At 45.9% G+C, this 19,726-nt stretch overlaps 2 protein-coding genes across 2 annotated transcripts; one reads left to right on the plus strand and one right to left on the minus strand.

The window, feature by feature from the left end:
• Positions 1-941: 941 nt before the first annotated feature.
• On the minus strand, positions 942-11,844 carry CDCA2 (cell division cycle associated 2). Its single transcript, XM_041424854.1, has 15 exons — positions 11,788-11,844; positions 10,377-10,928; positions 9,702-9,832; positions 9,016-9,133; positions 8,246-8,445; positions 7,923-8,001; positions 7,310-7,581; positions 6,658-6,745; positions 5,943-6,154; positions 5,321-5,399; positions 4,668-4,723; positions 3,885-4,064; positions 3,228-3,402; positions 2,577-2,788; positions 942-2,183 (listed from the first exon to the last, which is right to left on the minus strand). The coding sequence occupies exons 2-15, from the start codon at positions 10,867-10,869 to the stop codon at positions 1,344-1,346; spliced, it is 3,135 nt and encodes a 1,044-aa protein (XP_041280788.1). The 5' UTR covers positions 10,870-10,928; positions 11,788-11,844; the 3' UTR covers positions 942-1,343.
• A 422-nt stretch (positions 11,845-12,266) lies between these two features.
• Positions 12,267-19,579, plus strand: KCTD9 (potassium channel tetramerization domain containing 9). The gene is made up of 12 exons (XM_041424905.1): positions 12,267-12,348; positions 13,189-13,310; positions 13,897-13,940; positions 14,101-14,197; positions 14,392-14,450; positions 15,075-15,203; positions 15,619-15,686; positions 15,774-15,869; positions 16,497-16,646; positions 16,861-16,966; positions 17,190-17,323; positions 17,511-19,579. Exons 1-12 carry the CDS (start codon positions 12,301-12,303, stop codon positions 17,625-17,627), a joined length of 1,170 nt encoding a protein of 389 aa, XP_041280839.1. The 5' UTR covers positions 12,267-12,300; the 3' UTR covers positions 17,628-19,579.
• Positions 19,580-19,726: the final 147 nt, after the last annotated feature.

A 19,726-nucleotide genomic window follows, 5' to 3' on the forward strand; every position in this document is an offset into this window, starting at 1 on the left:
ATTTTGTCCATGATGTTCCTTTGCAGGTCCCTTCCAAGCAGAAAGCTCAGCCCAGCCTGCCCTCTCCTGGCAGCCAAGCACAGCATCCAGCCCAGGAACTCTCCCCAGTCTGCTTCCAAACCTAACCCCAAAAGCAAATCCCCAAGCCAAACATTAAGGCAACTGTTTTTGGAGGGATTTAAGACATGGAGATGTGGCACTTGGGACATGGTTTATGGGCCACAGGGCAGTGCTGGACTCTGATCTTAAAGCTCTTTTCCAACCCCAATGATTCTGTAACTCAAACAGCTTAAACAGTGGAGTTTCTTTCAAGTTGCTTTAGGAATTCTTGTCTTGGGAGAAAGAGGTATAAAAATCCAACTGCTCTGGTTTCTTTCAAGCTCTATAAAAGCAGCCAAGTACATAAAAGATTTTATCCCACATCACTCATGGTAAAAACCAGGTCACAGAAGGGACTGTGTTGGACACAAAGCCATTTCCTCCAGGCTGGCATGGGCATCCCTCTGGGCTGGAACACCCCAGGATGAAAAATGAAGGCAGCAGCAAAGCTTGGAGCAGAGCACCTGCAGTCCTCACTCTTTATTTCATTGTTCCAAGCAGAAAGTGCAAACAGGAAGGTGACAGGGGCCAGCAGGGGATGGACTCAGGACACACACAGGGCTGGGAACGGCTGCAAATGCAGCACAGCCTTCCTGGTGAGGAATACTTCTCTCCCCTCAGCCAGTTGCATTTGTCAGATGAATTTTATACAAATAAAGATCTAAAAGCTTTTTTTTTTCTTCAATGACCACCCTTTACATCAGAGCATCATTCATGAACTCTAACACTAAATCTTACTCAAAGGAACTCCACCTCTGCTCATGCCCAAAGCCTTGTCAGAAGATAGAAACATGCTCCCCACTTCTTGAGAGGAAAGAGGAGAAAGTGATTCCTTTATTCATTGCAGACAATCTCTTTTTAGTGTATTTTTGCAATCTAGAAGAAAATATAAGCAGATTTCAACAGCAATTTATAGGGAATGGTCACACACATGGGAAACAAACCCTTGGAGCAATTGTAACTGGAAGGACACATTTGACTCTGTGGTTTAGCTGCCAAAGACAAACCCACATTTATCAGGGAGAACTTTTTAATACTCTTCATTACCTGCCATAACTGTACCAGACCAATGCTCTGAGCCAGTCTGCCACACAGTTCAGATCTTCAAGCATTTAAGGCATCAAGACAAGGAAAATGAATTCTAAGTTATCCAGAAAATGAATAGGAAACAAGTGAGGAAATACAAGTGGGGAAATACAAGAAAACTGCACTTGAGAGACAACACAAGGCTCTAAGAAGCACCTTCACTTCAGAAATCCAGAGATGCCTGAAACATCTTTCAATCTTAGCTCAAGAGTTTCTGCTGCTTCCGAGTGTTTTTGGTCACTCCTGTCCTTCCTACACACAGAATTTGTGCTTCTCCTTCTCTGGGTGGGAGCCCAGGGCATTCCTTGAGCTGTGCCTTCACAGAGGCTTCTCCTCCTCCACCTCCTGCCAGGACCAGCAGCAAGAGGAGCAGAGGCCTCATTCTCCTTCCCTGGGGCTGGGAAGGGGAGGAGGTTTTGTTCCCTGTGGTGAATATTCTCAGTTCCTGCCAGGATGGATGTGCTGATGCTTCTCCTGGCTTTGGGAGCAGCTGGGAGGGGAGGCTGCTTGGGAACCTCACTGGGAAGCTGAATCCACTCAAGTCCCTTACCTGCTGCACCCTTGCTCAGCCTCATGCTGCGCCTGACCCTGACCTCAGCACTGGCGCTGCTGCTCCTGCTGCAGGCCTGCAGGGACCCCTCCTTTGCCTGGGGGACTGATAAAACTTCTTCCACATTGTAAGAGCAAACTGCAAGATCAGCCCCGGCTGTTTGCAGGTTTTCAGCAGGAGGGAAGTAGAAGGCACTGCTCCTTCTTCTTCTTCTCCTTGCTGGATCACCTCTGACAGAATCCTTTAGAGGACACTTGGCTCTCTGGGCACCCTCCTGCACATCCTGTTGTTCCAGAATTTCCAGCCCAGTTAAGAGATTTCCTTGTAATTCTTCCTTTTCTATCAAGGAACTGCTTTCTTTTGCTTCTTTTTCACACGGAGTCTCTTCACCTTGCTGAAAATGAGATGTATCCAAATCACCTTCTGCATCTGGCACAGCATTTGAAAACTGGGGAGATTAAAAAAAAAACCCTTGATTTTTTTAAATACAGGCAAGAGGTAATCCATAAAAAACTGTTTTCAAACAGCTGAACTGGCTCCTGTTCTCCTTACCACGTGAGTCTCCAAAAGCCCAACACCTGACAGGGAATCCTGCAGGCCAAACTTAGGTTGCTTGGGAAGCAGAGAATGCTGGAATAGCCAGGGATGGAAGAGATCTCAAAGACCATCCCATTCCCCCCCTGCCATGGGCCCAGGCTGCTCAGAGGCTGAGTTCTGAACGCCCAACCCCTCCTTCCAAGGATGGAGATTCCATGGCCTCCAGGCTCCCTGGTCCCCAGCTTCATCACCCCCAGTGCTTTCCCCCCAGCATCACTGTGTGCTCCCTCAGCCCAGCAGTTACCTCAGCAGCAGTGCCAGGAGCAGCCTCCAGGCTCCCTGGCACCTCAGGGTCTCCAGGCCCAGCGCTGGTGGCTGCTGCCTCCTGCAGGAGCCCAGGGCTTGGGCACACAGCAGCTGCACAGAGCCCCTTCCCACGCATCCTTCCAGCCTGGGGCTCCTGGGCACTGTCCCTGCAGGCATCCCAGCTTTTGGGATCACCCACACCTGCACCCTCTGAACAAGAGTAAACACGTGGTTAATTGACTGAGTGTACAACATCTTCTATGCTTTACAAGGAAAGCTGCATGGTAATTTACTTTGTGTATTGATTATTTTACTTATTACACTTCTTTACCTATATAAAAATAACCATCCCACATGAACAGTGGGGAACAAACCCAACACAAAGCTCTGCACATCCCTTCACTCTCCATGCCCAACTCACCAGCTTAAAGACTCTGAAAATAGCAGTACCCAAAGTAAAGAGGTGGGGTTTTTTTGTCAGATTTACACTGGAGTCCAACAAGAACTGAGTTTACCAGTTGGACATTATTAATTTATTAGATCCTCCAGACTCTGCTATTACAGAAGCAATTAAAAAATATTTTTTGTGTAACTGTTGAAATAAAGGAACAGAAAGAGCAAAGCAAAACAAAACTAAAACCCAAATTACCTGTTAGAAGTGCATCTGCCTTTGGTGAGTTTGGAGATGACACTGAAGAGAAAACCTCTGGCATTTCAGGGATAGGGCTGAGAAGGGGTTTCTTAGAAGCCATTTCTCTTTCCCCATACAAAGATTTCTTGACTTTTTTCTTTCTTCTTTTCCCATAGCTTAGGTGGGTTTTTTTCTGAAAAGATTGAGAAGGAGAATAAAGCACAGTGAAATTTTAATCATCCTCTATAATATTTTTCAGTAAGTGACCCCATTACTGGATTTTGATGGATGACAACTGTTTCCCCTAAAAGGAAGATTCCACTTCTTCTGCCAGCTACAGAATAATCTAGAAACTCAAAGGCAAAAAATAATTACTTCTCTAACATGGCTCTGCAAGAATTTGGAAAGGGAAGAACTACAAACTCATTTGTTGGCCCTCAAGTCTGAAAAGTGACACACAAACACCTCTCTCCAAAAAGCTCCTTTTGGCCTTCCAAGAATTCAAGCCCTCAAGTCAGTAAGAAAAAGGGATGGGGCAGGAAATGCAGGAAAACAAGATGGGGATGAAGAAGAAAAGATTGGCAGCAACAGGAAGACCAAAATAATCCTGGTAAGACACAAGGAGAGAGAAAAAAAATAAAAGCAGATTCAGCAACTGCAGTGGCTGGCACTCACCTGGCTCTTCCTGGGAGCAGCTGTGGTTGGATTCTTCTGTCTCTGGATCTTGCTCCTCCTTGGATTTTTCGTGTCTTTGTCGTTCTCAGTGGTTGTGGCCCCCGAGCTGCTCTGATCAGTGTCCTGTGCCATGGCCCTGCACTGCTGAGGAACAGGATTTGGGGTGCTTGGGGGCACCTGCTGCTTAGAGAAACACACCAGAGTCCAGCAGGCACAAAATCAAATGGAATGAATCTCTTATCACCTCATTAGGGGCTGGCACAACTAGAAATTAAATATTACAGACTCATTTCCCACAGTACAATCCAGTCCTGTTTGTATTATAATGAACATACAGTAAATTTTCATCTTCAGTTATTTCTTTTAAGAAAATGGGTTACTTTTTTTATATTCCTCTATTTTTTGCCTTCCCCTCCCACCAGAGCTGTCCAACACTGAAGTCTGAAAGCACTTCTTGTACAATCAATCCTGTGCCTTGAAATTCCAGCAGCCAAACATCTGACATTTTGTCAGATTATTTGGAAAAGCTCCTGGAAAATTCAACAGAAATTGTCAATTTAAAGTATCAGGCTGTATTTTTAATAAGTGGAAAATCACTTTCACTGAGAAATCTCATTTCCTCAAGGCACTAACAGGAGGTATTTCCATACACCTGGATATAGATAATCCTCCTACCTGGAGGAGGCTGGAAAAATTTTTTTAAGCATCAAGAGGGATAAAAGAACAATTCTGCCTGAAGAAGTTCAAATAAACAAAATAACTTTTATCACCAAGGAAACTCACCTTCCTTTTAGTAGAAGAACGAGTTGTTGCCACGTCAGGTTTGTCAGTCTCTGCCACTGTAAATGAAAAAAAGGAGTTTTAGTTTCAATGCAAGTTAATCACATTTTGAGGAAATTGTCTACATAATTTCTGATATTGTGCACTTCAGCCACTTTGGTCTTGAGTAGAAACTAAATCTTGAGGACTATCAAACGTGGCAAGATAAAAATTCTACCTTGCTTTACAAAATAGAGGAAAACTCAACTTGGGAGGATTTGGCAGCAATAATTAGAGCATCCAAAGCTTTCATAAATAAATATGCACAACCCACTTTCAATTCTTTTGTTGTTGGGTTGCTGTTTAAAAGTCATCAGAATTACAGGATCAGAATCAAGATTCTAAAAATAAAATTACTTTAAGCAGTAAAATTTTCTCAGAAAGATATCACAAGTTTAAATGACACCCAGTTAACCTAAAGCTCAGGTAAACATTGCAAGGAGCTTCAGAAGAAAACCTTTCAATTTAAATGCTAGCAGTCAAGTTTTAGCACAATTGAAATATATCCCCTATATTAAAAAAGTACAAACAGAAGAATAAACCAAACCCCTCAACTCTCACTTTTCAGGTTCTAAAAGATTCATTATCTACTGACAAAAGCACATGCTGGGGGTTACCTTCTGCAATTTCAACAGGTGAAGGGGCCTCTGCAGCAACAGCACCTTCCAGGAATTCTGGGAGAGGCTCAACACCTTCCTTCAAACAAAAAATGACATTTCTTAGCAATAACTACAGCAGATATTTGATGGACCTTGTCCATCAGTGTTTGTAGACAAAGTGGCAATATTTTGTTTCCTTAAAGAAAACATCTTTGCATGTATGGCAAAAAGAAACACAGCAGCAAAATGTAAGAAAAAGTAAAGGGGAAAACATTTCAAGGTTCAGAAACCTAAAACAGCTCTCCAGGCCAAAGTGCTGTTCAGAATTCCTAAAAACTCAACTTCTCAGTGAATATTTTGTTTCCTTAAAGGAAACATCTTTGCTTTGTGTGACAAAAAGAAACACAGCAGCAAAATATAAGAAAAAGTAAAGGGGAAAACATTTCAAGGTTCAGAAACCTAACACAGCTCTCCAGGCCAAAGTGCTGTTCAGAATACCTAAAAACTCAACTTCTCAGTGTGATTCTTTAACTCCAAGCAGACTCTACTTTTATATTTCAGCAATTAGTTGGCAAAACCCAGCAGGCTGGGGGGGAAACGAACCAAGGGAATGACAGGGAATAGAGAGCAACAAACTCACATCATCCCAACCAAAATCCAGGAGGGGCAAAGGCTCCTGGGAGAGGTCTGGCCTCGCCCAGGGGCTCTGCCCTTGGGGACACCCTGGGGAGGCTCCTCTGCGTAAGGGGGTGTTGGCAGGCAGGCTTTGGTCAAAGATTTCAGGGCTCAGAACTTCCCCAAAAGTCACTTTTTTCTTCTTTGGTGTTTTGGAGCTCTGACTGTCAGTTCTCTCTGTTGGAATAAAATGAAATAAACAGCTGAGTGAAGGGGAACTGGCACATAGCAAAGGCTTTGCAAGAGATTTCAATAGTCTCCTAAAAATCACCACCCAAACTATCCACAAACCATCCTTACACAGCCTGTGAGGCCAGCCAGGATTTTCACTCTGGATTTATTAAGAAATCAAGGAAGAAACAGACTAAAAGTGACTCCTGTTCCCAAGTTTCAGTTGAAAAGTGTAAGACTCTTTCAAAAATCAAGGATTCTATTAAGGTGCTCAAGGCTTTCTGAAGTTTTGGGGTGGGATTAATTTTTTTTGACAGACATGCCTTTTCTTGGCAATCCTGTTTTCCATGTCATCAGCAGGATGCCACAAGGAGGTCGTTCAGTGGTCATTAATACCAATGAGCAGACTTAGCAAAGGGGAAAAAACCTTATCCCACACAATATGTCACTTATTTTAAAAAGAAATAAAGAAAGCCAAGGGATTTTTTTCTTAGGAAAGGGAATCTGACCTGTTTGCAATATTTCAGAGGCTTTTACACAATTGGAGACTGCAGCTGGTTCATCTCCTCCTCTGTCAATGGCACTGTTTAAGTATTCCTGTCAAATTTAAGAGATACAGTTCAATAAAAATTCATTAAAATACTATCCCCTAAGCAGCATTTAATAATCAGTCCTTTTGTTTAATGAAACCTCCTTGTTTGCTGCATGAATAAAACTCAAATTTCATGGAATCGTGGAATGGTTCAGGTGGGAAGGGAGCTTAAAATGACCCAGTGGCACCCCTGCCAGAGGCAGGGACACCACCCACTATCCCAGAGTGCTCCAAGCTGTGTCCAGCCTGGCCAGGGACACTTCCAGGGATGCAGGGGCAGCCACAGCTGCTCTGGGAATTCCATCCCTCAGCCCACCCTCCCAGGGAACAATTCCTTCCCAACATCCCACCTAACCCTGCCCTCTGTCAGTCTGAAGCCATTCCTGGCACTCCAGACCTTAGTAAAGTCTCTGTTTTTCCTGTCACCCCTTCAGGTCCTGAAGGTGCAATTGGATCACCCCTGATCCTCTCCCAGCACGAGAGCTCCAAGCTGAGCTCCCAACATGAACAAGCAGCATTAAATCATTTCCCAATCATTCCCAAGCCACAGCAATCAGTCACCAAAGCACCTGTAAGCTCATCCTTAGTGCCAGCACTGCATCAGCCTCGGGGCTGTCTGGGGGCTCCCTGGCTGGGGTTTTCTTCAGGATGGATCTCAGCAGGGAGCTGCTCTGGGAGAGGTCACTGCTGGGAGTGCTCCCAGGGGCTCGGCTTGCACCCAGCATTGCCAGGCTCACATCCTCCACAGCCCCAGCCTTCCTCGTGCTGAGCTCTGGGACAGCATCACCAGTGGCACTGTGCTCACAGCTGGCAGCTTCAGGGCAAGCACACAGCTGTGACACTGAAGGGTTGAAGGAAAAGTGACACAACTTTAGTACTAGAAGCATGAGATTAAAAGCACACACGTCTCCACAGATCCTGTGCAGAAACACCCCATAAAAATCCACCAGTCTGTAAATTCTGCCACATTGTGCCACATGTACATTTGCTATTTTCAGCAATTTATAAAACATACTAAAAAGGAGCACTACATGGGTGGACAGTTACATTGGGTTTCTGCTGCATCCCAAATTGTAGGCAAGATGACAAATGTCAGCTGAAACATTTCCTGACAAATATTGAAGTATTTTTATTTCCTAATGAGCGTTTAACAAAGATTATAACAGTGCTGAATCCTCTTACCATGGCCTGTTTCCAGGGTATCTCCAGTGACAGCAGTGTCCAAGGATTTAACAGGATTTTGCTGCTCATAAACCCACTCCTAAAGAAAGAGTTACAGGATTTTTACAACTGCACAAACTATGGAGGGTTTTAATCCCACAGACAAGGATTTCAGAGTTTTCTCCATCATCCACTATTTCAGCTGAACTTATTTTCCCAAAACACCCAGAGAAATGCTTAGGAAAAAAATAATTAATTAAATGCTTAGCAAGATTAGACATGGCAAATGAAGAAATTGTCTGTTTTAATGTCTAACTTAGAGGTTTCTCCCCATTTCAAAGCACCTTTGCAGCAGCAGCAGGGTCAGGGACAGTCACAGCTTGCTGTGGGGACAGGATGCTGCAGGTCCTCAGCTCACTCCTGCTGCTCGTGCTCCCATTTTCTCTTAAGTTTTCTTTCAAAGCAGCTCCTCTGTGGCCCAACATGAGCTTTTCACTCCACTGCTCCAGGTTTGGCTCTGTTTTAAAAGGTGCCTGGCTCTGAGCTGCATCAATTAAAAATAAAACAGAACCCAAACAAATCAGAAACTTCACGTTTTTCAATGAATCCTCTTTTTGTGTTTCTCCGTCAAGAGGTGCAAAAAGTCAGGAAATGTTCTAGGCAGGGAGAAGAACACATTTTTTAGATGTACTTTGAACACAACATTATCAACCTTCACAACAAAATAAGTGACTATTTTCATATAAATGTTATTAAGATCAGCAATAACAGAGAAGTAAAATGAAAACCATTCTCTGTTTCATGGAAAAAAGTGCAAAAACGCTAATGCTCAGTGAGAAATCCATCAAAGAGTACAGATCTAGGAACTAAAACTAAGGAAAGAGACCCAAAAATATGAGTTTTCAGAGGAACCACTAATCAGGGTGCAATAAGATGTTTAACCAAACCTCAAACCAAGCACAAACACCCGTGCCAAGCCTAATAAAGGAAGATTATTTTGTATTATAAGAAGTATTTCATACTTTTTCATATTATAAGAAGTTTCATACTTTTAACCTAAGGGAAGAGCAGATATTTAAGGTCAATCACTGACCAGGATATTTAACCAACTTACAGGAACCTCCTTCCTGGGAAGGCTCCCCCTCAGCTTCCTGCAGGGATTCAAAGGAGGCTTGGAAAGCTCCAATCTTGTCCTTCAGCGACCTCACACTCGCAGGTTTAAAAGGACAGATCTGCCAAGACAAAATTAATCCCACCAGGCATGTCTTCCCCCACACTGCAGCTTTAATGCACTTGGACATAAAATACAAAGAATCTAGCATTTAATCTGGCTGCAATTATAGCTGTAAAAAGAAAAAAAAATAAGGAAAAGAGGAACTTTACCCAGAAATCTGGTGCATTTTATTGCATTTAATCTGTTCCTCTAGTCTAGAATTTGCTTTCTGACAGCCCAGGATAGTTCAAGTTATGGACAAATCTGATTAACCAAGTTACTCACCCTTGAAATTGACTTCACTTGGAAACAGCAACACTTTAATTACCCAAAAACCAAATGCAGCAAACACAGGAAAGCAACAAAAATTAAAATCTATCCGCAAGCTGAACATGGAGAAGAAATTCCAGCCTCTACACAGTGGAAACACAACCTGGAACATCCCCTTGTCCTGGGACAGCAGCAATTGATGCCATGGGTATCCCTTTTGCTGGATTCTTCCCAAGACTCACCTCCCCTTCTCCCAGCACAAGGTGGCTGCTGGAGGGAGTGGGATTCCCCACCAGATCTTTGGGAAGGACTCTCACCTGGGTGAAAGCTTCCTTCTGCCTGCTGCTCCTCTGCTGGGCCAGGTACCGGATCAGGGTGTTGTTCTCTGGTGATCCCCTCAATCCAATGGTTGATCTCCTCCTAAATTTCAGTGAAGTTGGGGAAGGCCCTGAAAAGGGGACAAGAGGAGAGGTTAAAAAGGAAAACAAAGCACAAAACCACAAAAATATTTTGTAATACCTACAGCTTTAAAACGGCAATTTTGTCTTTTTTAAGGTTAATTAATGCTACTTATTCTAAGACCCAGAATTACCTGCTCAGCCCAAGAAACCTCCCTGAGCACATCAAATAATCACAAACCAAGTCTGCCTTTCAGCTTTTCAATTGTTTGTTAGTGTGCACCAACACTTGCAGAATTTGCCTTGCAATTCCCTTGTGAAACCAAGGACACCTCATTAAGTGCAGAGAGATAAGCAGGGAGCACTGCACTGAGCAGGACAGAACCTGTGCAGTGAAATGCTGTCATTATCCCATATGTGGGATGTCCTATAAAGGTGTTGCAGCAAAAGCCTCTCAGAGGGTGCTCCTGGGCACACCCAAACTCTGATCACCTCAGTCTGCCCTAAATTGGAGCTTTTGGAACGAGCTTGGACTAAAGGAGCTGGAGAAGCCCCTCTGAGAAGGACAAAAGTCATTTGTCACCCCAGCCTCACCCGTGGGTCGTGTTCCAAAGCTCTGCTGAGCGATGCCACACTCAGCACTCATCACAGCAGCAAAGCCAACAGGTTTGTTCCTCTGTTCAGATAGTCCCAAATCAGCCTTTCCTTCTGCTTTGTCCCTCTCAGGAGTGCAGAAGTGATTTCCCAAGGGAGCAGCTCGGCTGCTGGGCAAACCCTCCTTGGAGTGCAAAGGCAAGGGGGGCTCACTGAGCACACCCCCCCCGAGGGCCCCAGGGAGCTGCCAGCCCACAGCAGCCCCCCGGGGGTGACACAAACCCTCTGTGGGGCTCTTCAGGGCACCTTTGGGTGACCGTGTCTGGTTCCCATCAGCGAAGTTCTCCTTTTTGGATGGTCTGATGACTTTGGATTTGGTCACTTGGCAGCTCTTCTGGGTTCCTGACAGAGGGAAAGAGGCCCCTTCCTTCTGTTCAGGACAACCACTCTCATTTTCTTTAACTTTCAGGGGAGATTTAGATCCTCTGAACATTGTTTGGGAATTATTTGAAGGAACATCCACTCAGCCTTTGCTGCTTTAATTACAGATTCCTATTAAAAAGAAAAAAATAAATTATTACTTGCTAAAAGCAAGAGCTCACTACCACGCTCCAGCTTCTTCCAAATCCACATTTTCCCCGGACAAGGTGTTTAATAGTGGGGTGGGAAGGGAAATTTATCCCCAAAAAGCTGCAGGAAAAGGACACAAGGGGCAGGGCCCAGAAAGAAAAACACAGAGCAATGAAAACCTGCATTATCAACGTGCACAGGAGTGGCTCAGGGTAAGGAGCCACAAGGCTGTGATTCCACTCTGTCAAACTGACATTAACATAAAATACGTGTATAAAATACAATAATCACACTGTATTTTATACAATAAACACTGCGGCTGTTTTGCTCCAAGTGCACAATAACTATCAGCAGTTTAATGCTACTTTTAATAACACTAATTAGTAGCAGCAGAAAGAGCATACAAGTCTTATAAAGAAATCAGCAGAAGAAACAACACTAGTAAAATGTATTATTTTAATTCCCACTGGCTTCTGAATAGAAACGTTAAAAGGTTAGGGATTTTTGCAGTTAGTTTCTTAAGTCACTGATGTACAGCTCAATACCGTGACTCTGAAACCCCCCTCTGCCAACACGCGCACTTTTAGAAACAAAATTACCCAAACCAACGTGCTTTACAACGCCTGGGCAACCTTTTTTCTTTCTTAATTTCCCTTTTTCTGCTCTCAAGCCCAGCGGAGGCCGATGGCTACAGTCACAGCCACCAGCCGAGGAGGGAAAGCTCCCAGCCCGGGGCTCCCTGGTCTGTACCGGCCCTGGGCACTCACACCCCGGGTACCCCGGACACCCCCGGTACCCCGAGCCCTCCCGAGCGCTCCCGTTCCTGCCCGGCCGCCCTCACCTGGGCCCGCGCCCGGCCCGCCTCACGCTTTCAAACCGCGCCACGCCCCTGCGGATCCCTCCGCGCCCCCGCCCCTTCGCCCATCCCCAGCGCCCGCCGCAGCCACCCCGGCCCCAGCAGCACCGCAGGGGGGGCGGATCGTGGGGGCGGCCCCTCACCGCTGTTCTGCCCCGGGGGTCCGCGGGGCTTGGCGGGGACAGGAGGGACTCTTTGGGGCGGCGGAGAGATCGCGGGCCGTTGGGCCGCAGCACCGCTTTGGTACGGGAGAAAAAATAAAATGATTAAATGAATTCATTCAACGGCCCGCGCGCACGTGACGGGCGGCAACCAATCACAGAGGGCTTATGCAAATATTGACGCTTCTTCTGGTCGCGATTGGCTGCCGTTCCGGCTTTGCCCCGCCTCCTCGCTGCCCATTGGGCAGATGCGCGGCGCAGCGCGGCGCTGATTGGCCGTGGGGCCTGCCCGTCAGCGCCCGCCCCTTCCGGGTGTCGGCGCGGCGGCGGGCGCAGCATGAGGCGGGTGACGCTGTTCGTCAACGGCAGCGCCCGCAACGGGAAGGTGAGGCCGGGCCGGGCCGGGGCCGCTCCCCGCGGGGCCCTGCCCGCCCGCTCCCCCTCCCTGGGAATCGCCACAGGCGGGGATTTGTCGCGGGTGGAGGCGCTGGGAGCCTCTAGCAGTCGCGTCCGGCTGCTGTGTCAGGCGCGGCTGTGGGATGAGGGCTCTGGGGGGAGGCGGACCCTGCCGCGCTGGGAATGATCGCGTTTAATGGATGAAAAGCTCGCTAAAATCGTCTCAAGACTGGAAATAGTGATTTTTAGGCCCAGGCAGAGGAAAAGGCCCCGGGATGCAGTTCCACAGAGAGTCCGTGATCTTGATGTTGCCATCCGCATTCTGAGTGTAGACGTTGATGTGACCGTGCTTTAACGTGTATTAATTATTAATTCTGTTAATTCTGCCCCGCTGTTTCCACCCGGGCCTGGAGTGCAGGGGTTCATGTGACAGCGTTTGAGCCTTGCAGTTGTGCTGAGCTGTGTCTGTGATCCCGATTTTCCATCCACAGCCTGGCTGCAGACAGCTCGTGTGCCTGTCCTTTAATCCTTGGGAAGTACATTTGGGAGAGGCTTGGGACAGAGCAGTGTTTGAGAGAAATAAACAACTCAATTATCTTCCTACAGCACCAATTATTCCCTCCCTGCTGTTGCAGTGAGGCTCGGTGGGAGCTGTGAAGTTTTTGTGTTCCAGCACCAAAGCTGCTCTTTTCCCTTCTTCCCTGGTCCAGATCCAAATGGATTTTGCTCCTCCTGATAGCCCTGATAAATCTGAAGTGGCAGATCTTTTGGAGCACGGTTGCCTGGGTTTGTTTTGATTCACAGCCTCCTCTCTTCTCTCCTCCCCCAGGTCGTGGCTGTGTATGGGACTCTCTCAGATTTGCTCTCTGTGGCCAGCAACAAGCTTGGGATAAAAGCCACCAGCGTTTACAACGGGAAAGGGGGGCTCATTGATGATATTGCTTTGATTAGGTGAGGATCAGCCAGGAAAAGGCCAATCAGGGCTGGGGACTAAGAGACTAACCTGTTAATCCTCCTTAATCCTTGCCCTAAAACCAGATGTGATCATTTCCAGCCAGGATGCCCAAAGGTCCTTTCATGTCTTTTTAACTTCAAGCCATTTATTGATTCAGAACTTGATACAAGCTGCATTTGAGGCCTTTTCACCTCCTCCTGTGTTGTTTCCAGGGCAGTGTTTGGGCATGAAATCCCCACTGTTTCAGTCAGCCCTGGAATGGGGGGTTTTCCATAAAGGAGACAAATTCTGGCAGTACTTTGGCTTCACAGAATAGTCCCAGACTGGGGAGAAAAGCAGCTATTTTGTAAGAATTAATTGATTACTCAAGTGGTCCCTACATAAAATCTCTGGTGAAGTCAGTCCATTCCAATCCAGTAGAACCTGCAAAATACAGATAAAAATCAGATACAGAAGTTCCAGCTAATGGCCACTGGTCATAACTTACCTGAAAGAATCAGGAGAGGTTCCACTGTCAGTTAGATGAGCAATAAATTATGATTAACCTTCTTTTTCTCTTCTCTCTGCCCCTTCCTGTCTCAGGGATGATGATGTTTTGTTTGTCTGTGAAGGGGAGCCCTTCATTGGTGAGTCTGTAATTCTTATCATTAACCTTTTATTTAATAGAGTTTATTTTGCCTTCTTATAAACTTAAGATTTTATTTTGTGGTGTTTTCAGAAGATACCTCTTTGTAATTAAAGAATATTAACAGTTTTTCCAGTAGTTACTTTCTTTGTTCTCTGCAGATCCTCAGACTGATGGGAGAGCTCAGGAGGAGCTGACAGGGTCCCACACAGACTGGCTGACTCTCAATGTGGGAGGCAGATATTTCACCACCACCCGGTAAAAATGGTCCTCAAAAACTTCATTTCAGTAAAGCAAAATACCTTAAAAAGTAACTTACTGTGAAGCAGGAGGTCTTTGACTCCTGCAGCTTTCTCTGTGCTTTGTATTTGCCACCAAAGTTTTGCAGGAAATTAATTCTTAAACATGTACAGATGAAGGAAGAGTAAAGCTGGGCTACTTTTGTTCTCTAGGAGCACTTTGGTTAACAAAGAACCTGACAGTATGTTGGCACACATGTTCAAAGACAAAGGTGAGTATGTTGAATTGAACTTTATTATTTTTAAGTAATAAATGAGCAAAGTAGGCAAAAGTCACTGTCAAGCTGAGGCTCTTGTTCATAAAGTAAAATATCCAAAGTATGTTAAAGTACCAGAGCAGAAGAGGGAATTATTTTTAAAACTTTATTTCTCTCTGTTTATCATCTCACCACCTAATGTTGATCATCTGTCTCACAAGCTGCAAATACAGCTCCCATCCATTGTGAGTGGTTTGGGTCCTTTGTTTGTTTATTTGATTGGAGGTTTTCATCTCCTTGCATCTTCCTCAGTTTTGTCAGCAGAGCCAGTGACCAAACTGCACAAGGCAGCCTTGGGGAGACAATCAGACTAAAATTTCAGTGCTGCTTTTATCCTAGCCAGGATTCTTTTGTATGTGATAAAAATTCAGTTATTCAGAACAGGAGCAAGTTCATTTTAAGCTGATTTTTCCCCCCCACTCCTCCTTTCCTTCCTTCTCTCTCCGAACCACCCTTCCAAGTGGAATGTTTGCTATTCCAGTCCCCTTTGGTAATAAAAACCTCTGAAAACTGAAGCAAATGCTCTTCTATTACTACATCAAATGTAATTATATATATATATATATGTTGTGGAAACAGATGCTTGGGGGAATAAGCAAGATCCTAGAGGAGCTTTCCTCATTGACCGCAGTCCCGAGTATTTTGAGCCCATTTTGAACTATTTGCGTCACGGACAGCTCATTGTAAATGATGGCATTAATTTGCTAGGTAGGTATTACCTGTCTGACATCTCCTGAATTACTCCTCCTTGGAATTAAAGCTTTGCCCGTGGTGAAGCCAGGGGGAGCTTTGTGTGCTCATCCCCGTGGTTGGGAGTTTTCCTTTGGTGGATTTGTTCTCAGCAGTGCAGCTCCATGTGCTTGCTTTAATGAGGATAGGCTGGTTGTTTCTCTTTGGAGCATTAAAAATCCATACTGGATTAATACCTGGAATTCTGCAGTTGATCTCTTTAACCTAGTGCTGGTGTTGGAAATGTTGTGTCTGAGTTATGTTTTTCCTTTTAGCTGCAAGCAAACTTTCTCTCTCCCCCAGTTACATCCAGTAGAATGTGTGTGTGTTCTCCAGTCAGGGGAGAGAAGGGTGCAGCAATTCCCTGGAATAACCAGCACTGCTTTGTTTGTAGGGGTTCTGGAAGAAGCCAGGTTTTTTGGGATCGACTCCCTCATTGAACACCTGGAAGTTGCTATTAAGGTACCTTGCTGTCTGTAAGCCCTGGATGCACGTCCTGCTGTGCCAGGGGGTGTGTAGCTCAGTGCTGTCCCTTTCCTCCTGTCCCAGAACTCGCAGCCAGCTGAGGATCACTCTCCCATCTCTCGGAAGGAGTTCGTCCGCTTCCTGCTGGCCACGCCCACCAAGTCCGAGCTGCGCTGCCAGGTGAGGGAGCTCAGCCTTTGTCTTGGCAACAGAACTCCAGGAATTGTTTCCCAACACCTGGTCCACCCCTGCCCTCTTGCAGTTTAAAACCACAGCCTGTTTTAGGGAAATACCCAAATCTTGAGAGCTTTGTGTTTACATTTCATGGTGTTATGGAATAGAGTTAATGATCTTGTGAGTGTATGTTTGTATAGGACCATGGAATGGTTTGGGGTTGAAGGGACCTTAAGGATAATCTTGTTCCAGTCTGCCATGGGCAGGGACACCTTCCACTGTCCCAGGCTGCTCCAGCCTGGCCTTGGATGCTTCCAGGGATGGGGCAGCCCCAGCTCCTCTGGCAATTCCATCCCAGCCCCTCCCCACCCTCACAGGGATGAATCTCTTCCCAATATCCCACCTAAACCTGATCTCCAAATTGCCCCTTGTCCTGGAGTTCTCTGTCCATATAAAAAGTCTCTCCCATCTTTTTATCAGCCCCTTTAGGTACTGGAAGTGTTTCAGTACATCTGTTTATCTGCATAGATTTATACACACAACTACCCAGACGTGTTCCTTTTAATTCTTTTGCATCCAGACCTCCCCCTTCCCCTCTGTGACCGTTTTGGGGATGTTCACTGGCTTTTCCAGGGTCTGAATTTCAGTGGAGCTGACCTTTCCCGCCTGGATCTTCGCTACATCAACTTCAAGATGGCCAACCTGAGCCGCTGCAACCTGGCCCATGCCAACCTGTGCTGTGCCAACCTGGAGAGAGCTGACCTCTCTGGATCTGTGCTGGATGTAAGCGTGCCCTGCACTTGTCTCAAGGAACAGGAATTGGAGCAAAAAAATCAAGTTTCCCAAGTTGTTTTTTTTCACAGTGCTGCCACACTTCCTCACAGTAATGGGGGTTTGCTTTGGGGGGTGCAGTTGCAATGCAGAACTGAAATCTGTGTTCTGCTGATTTCTGGTGTTCATCTTGGCACCCTCGTGACTCTCATCCTGTCTCTGCCAGTGTGCAAACCTGCAGGGGGTGAAGATGTTGTGTTCCAACGCAGAGGGAGCATCCCTGAAAGGCTGCAACTTTGAAGATCCATCAGGCCTTAAAGCTAATTTGGAAGGTAAGTTTTTGCCTGTTAATTTTTCCCTGGAATCAGCCCTGTGCCTGTACATTTATGTGGCAAAAGTTCAGCTGTGTTTGTACAGTCTGTGGGAAGAGCCCACAACTCTGGGCTGGTTCTGCCAAATAATCATGGAATTCCCAGTTCTGCCTTGGCCTCTCCCAGTTCACCCAGCTCTTGGGAAGCATCTCCTGGAGCTGCTGCATTTCTGGGTGTGTTGCAGGTGCCAACCTGAAGGGTGTGGACATGGAGGGCAGTCAGATGACCGGGATTAACCTGCGGGTGGCCACGCTGAAAAACGCCAAACTCAAGAACTGCAACCTGCGAGGAGCCACGCTGGCAGGGACTGACCTGGAGGTGACTTAGCATTCATTTCCCACACACAAATGTAAATGTATGTATGTGGACAAAAAGATGGTGACTTGGGGGATTGCTGGCTTTTCTCCAGCTGCAAAGTTACCTGGAGTTAAGGGAAGTGGAGTTAAACTTTTGAACAATGTTCTGTCTTTATTCAGTTAACATTATTTTCCCTTTCCCCCTTCAGAATTGTGATCTGTCAGGTTGTGACCTACAAGAAGCAAATTTGAGAGGATCTAACGTGAAAGGAGCCATCTTTGAGGAGATGCTGACACCCCTGCACATGTCCCAGAGTGTCAGATAGGGGCCAGAACACGCTGAAGAGGAAGGAATCCAAACATTCATCGTGACTTGCTTCACCTCCTCCCCTTCCTGAGTTAAAGTCATGGTTATTAGCCACCTTACATTTGCAGTAGTGCCTAGGTAAACTCTTTTTGATCACTTTTGGGGAGGGAATTTTTGTTTTCAGAGGTACCAGCAGAGAGTTTGTACCTCTGTGAGCAGAGTGGGGAAGTGAGCTGGTGCTGGAATCAGAGAGTGTGGCTGGTTTTGGGGGGGAAAGGTTCAATGGTTTCATTGTTTAGCATTGCCTCACTTTGGAATGCATTTTAATTTATAAAGCACAATATATGCAATTCTATTTATTAAATCTGTAGCTGCAATATGAATAGAAAATGTTACTCCTGTACAGTAGCAACCAAGTTGAGGTTTACAGGTGTATTTCCAGTCTGGATCCATGCCAGGGGTGGCTCGGTGTCCCCAGGGGCTGCTCAGGTCTCTGCTGGGGTGGAAGCTGATGGGAACATCCCTGCTCAGAAACTGGATATCTTTAATTAATCCTCTCCAAATGAGTGTGGAGGTGCGCTGTCAGTCACAGCTGGTGACAAAAATCCTTCTTTCACATGTCCTGACCACTCCAGGCTGGAGTTCCTGCAGTGTTTTCACCCTTGGTGGTGAATTCAATGCAGAGAGGAAAGTGCAGAGCTGGCACCAAAGCAGAGAGAGGCAGAGGGGCTCCAGCTCGTGCTCTGCCCTCCCCTCATGACCTCAGCAGGTGAATCTTTCCCTGTTTCCCCTCCATGTACTATGCAAAGACTCCCTGAAAGCTCCCTGGGCATCGTCCTTTTCCCAGCTGGGTCTTCCTCTTCTGTTTGGGCTGCTTCAGGTGGCTGTAAAAGGCCCCTGCATGGCCTCCCACACCTGCTGTGCCTGTGCAGAGAGCAGCTGGAGCTGCCTGTGTGGGGAGTTGTGCAGGGCAGAGGCCTCAGCACCCCTGGTGTGGATAAGGAGCTGCTTCCCTGTAGGATCCACGGAGTTCTCAGCTCACACCACCTTTATTTTACACACAATCAAAAAGCACATGAAGAAACTATACCAAAAAAAAAAGAAAAAAGGTGCATCAAGAACTTACCTCAGATGCTTGAACCACCCCAAAGTTAAAACTAACCTTGAATTTAAGGAAATCAAGCTGTTACTGTAGAAATACAAAGGAGGAATAAGAACCAGTGGATCCCAGCTGGAGTCCCACAGGAGCTGGAGTTCCACAGTTCTTCAGGGGGTTGTCTCTCCCTTGCAGTGCAATTTCTGTCGTCTTGTCTCAGTTGTTGTTACAAAAATGCTGCTTTGCCACCAGTCTGGGAGGATCAGAGATGGTTGAGGGTCAGCAAAGGATGTGTTTGGGAACTGCAGGATTCTCCCTCCTTTTCAAGTTCCTTTGACTCAGGCAAGTCACTGAGTGACTGAGTGAACTTTCAAGGCTCAAAATCCCCGAGCCACGAGGTTCAGAATTGGGATTATTTCCTGCAGATCCCTCTGGATCAAGCTCTAGGACAACACTATATCCTTGGAGAAATGATCTGTAGATTCCAGGGAAATGTTACAGTGTGACTTTGGAGTCCTTTCTCACACCTCATGGCTTTCAGTGGGAATGTTGTGTCTGTTGCAGTAGAAGATTCCTAGGGCTAGAGAAACAAATGAATTATTTTTCTTTATCATATTTTGTAGCTGGCAGAAGTAAACTATTGTATGGAAAAATATATATATATATATATCTCTATTTTCGTAATCACTGTGTATAAAATCTCTTTGAACTTTCACTGAAGCACTATGGAATAATCACAGCATGTGGCACCATCATTCACAGCTGGATTTCAGGTACCTCTTTTGCCAGGACAGAGCTGTGTGAAGAGCCCTGTGCAGAATTTGCAGGTTCCAGCTAATTTAAGTTGCATTAATAAAAAGCGTGAAAGAAAAAAAGTGGCTTGGTTGTCTTCATTTTAATAAAAAACCCCAAATCTTACCTGCTTTGTGTGAGAAGAACAAGAATTTTTTAGTTTTAAGTATAAAATACCTGTTGGAAAAACAACTGTGCTTGTGGGGGTTCCGAGCCATTTGCAGGGGATT

Source organism: Onychostruthus taczanowskii, unplaced genomic scaffold, assembly GCF_017590055.1.
Source record: "Onychostruthus taczanowskii isolate IOZ18803 unplaced genomic scaffold, ASM1759005v1 scaffold84, whole genome shotgun sequence".
In the NCBI taxonomy this organism is placed as follows: domain Eukaryota; kingdom Metazoa; phylum Chordata; class Aves; order Passeriformes; family Passeridae; genus Onychostruthus; species Onychostruthus taczanowskii.

Coding starts and splice junctions, on each gene's coding strand:
- KCTD9 (XM_041424905.1), top strand. CDS start 12,301: ATGAGGCGGGTGACGCTGTTCGTCAACGGCAGCGCCCGCAACGGGAAG. Junction 14,451..15,074: donor ACACATGTTCAAAGACAAAG/GTGAGTATGTTG, acceptor TTGTGGAAACAG/ATGCTTGGGGGAATAAGCAA. Junction 16,647..16,860: donor TCTCTGGATCTGTGCTGGAT/GTAAGCGTGCCC, acceptor TGTCTCTGCCAG/TGTGCAAACCTGCAGGGGGT.
- CDCA2 (XM_041424854.1), bottom strand. CDS start 10,869: ATGTTCAGAGGATCTAAATCTCCCCTGAAAGTTAAAGAAAATGAGAGT. Junction 8,446..9,015: donor TTCCCAGGAAGGAGGTTCCT/GTAAGTTGGTTA, acceptor TAATTGATGCAG/CTCAGAGCCAGGCACCTTTT. Junction 6,746..7,309: donor CACTAAGGATGAGCTTACAG/GTGCTTTGGTGA, acceptor TAAATTTGACAG/GAATACTTAAACAGTGCCAT.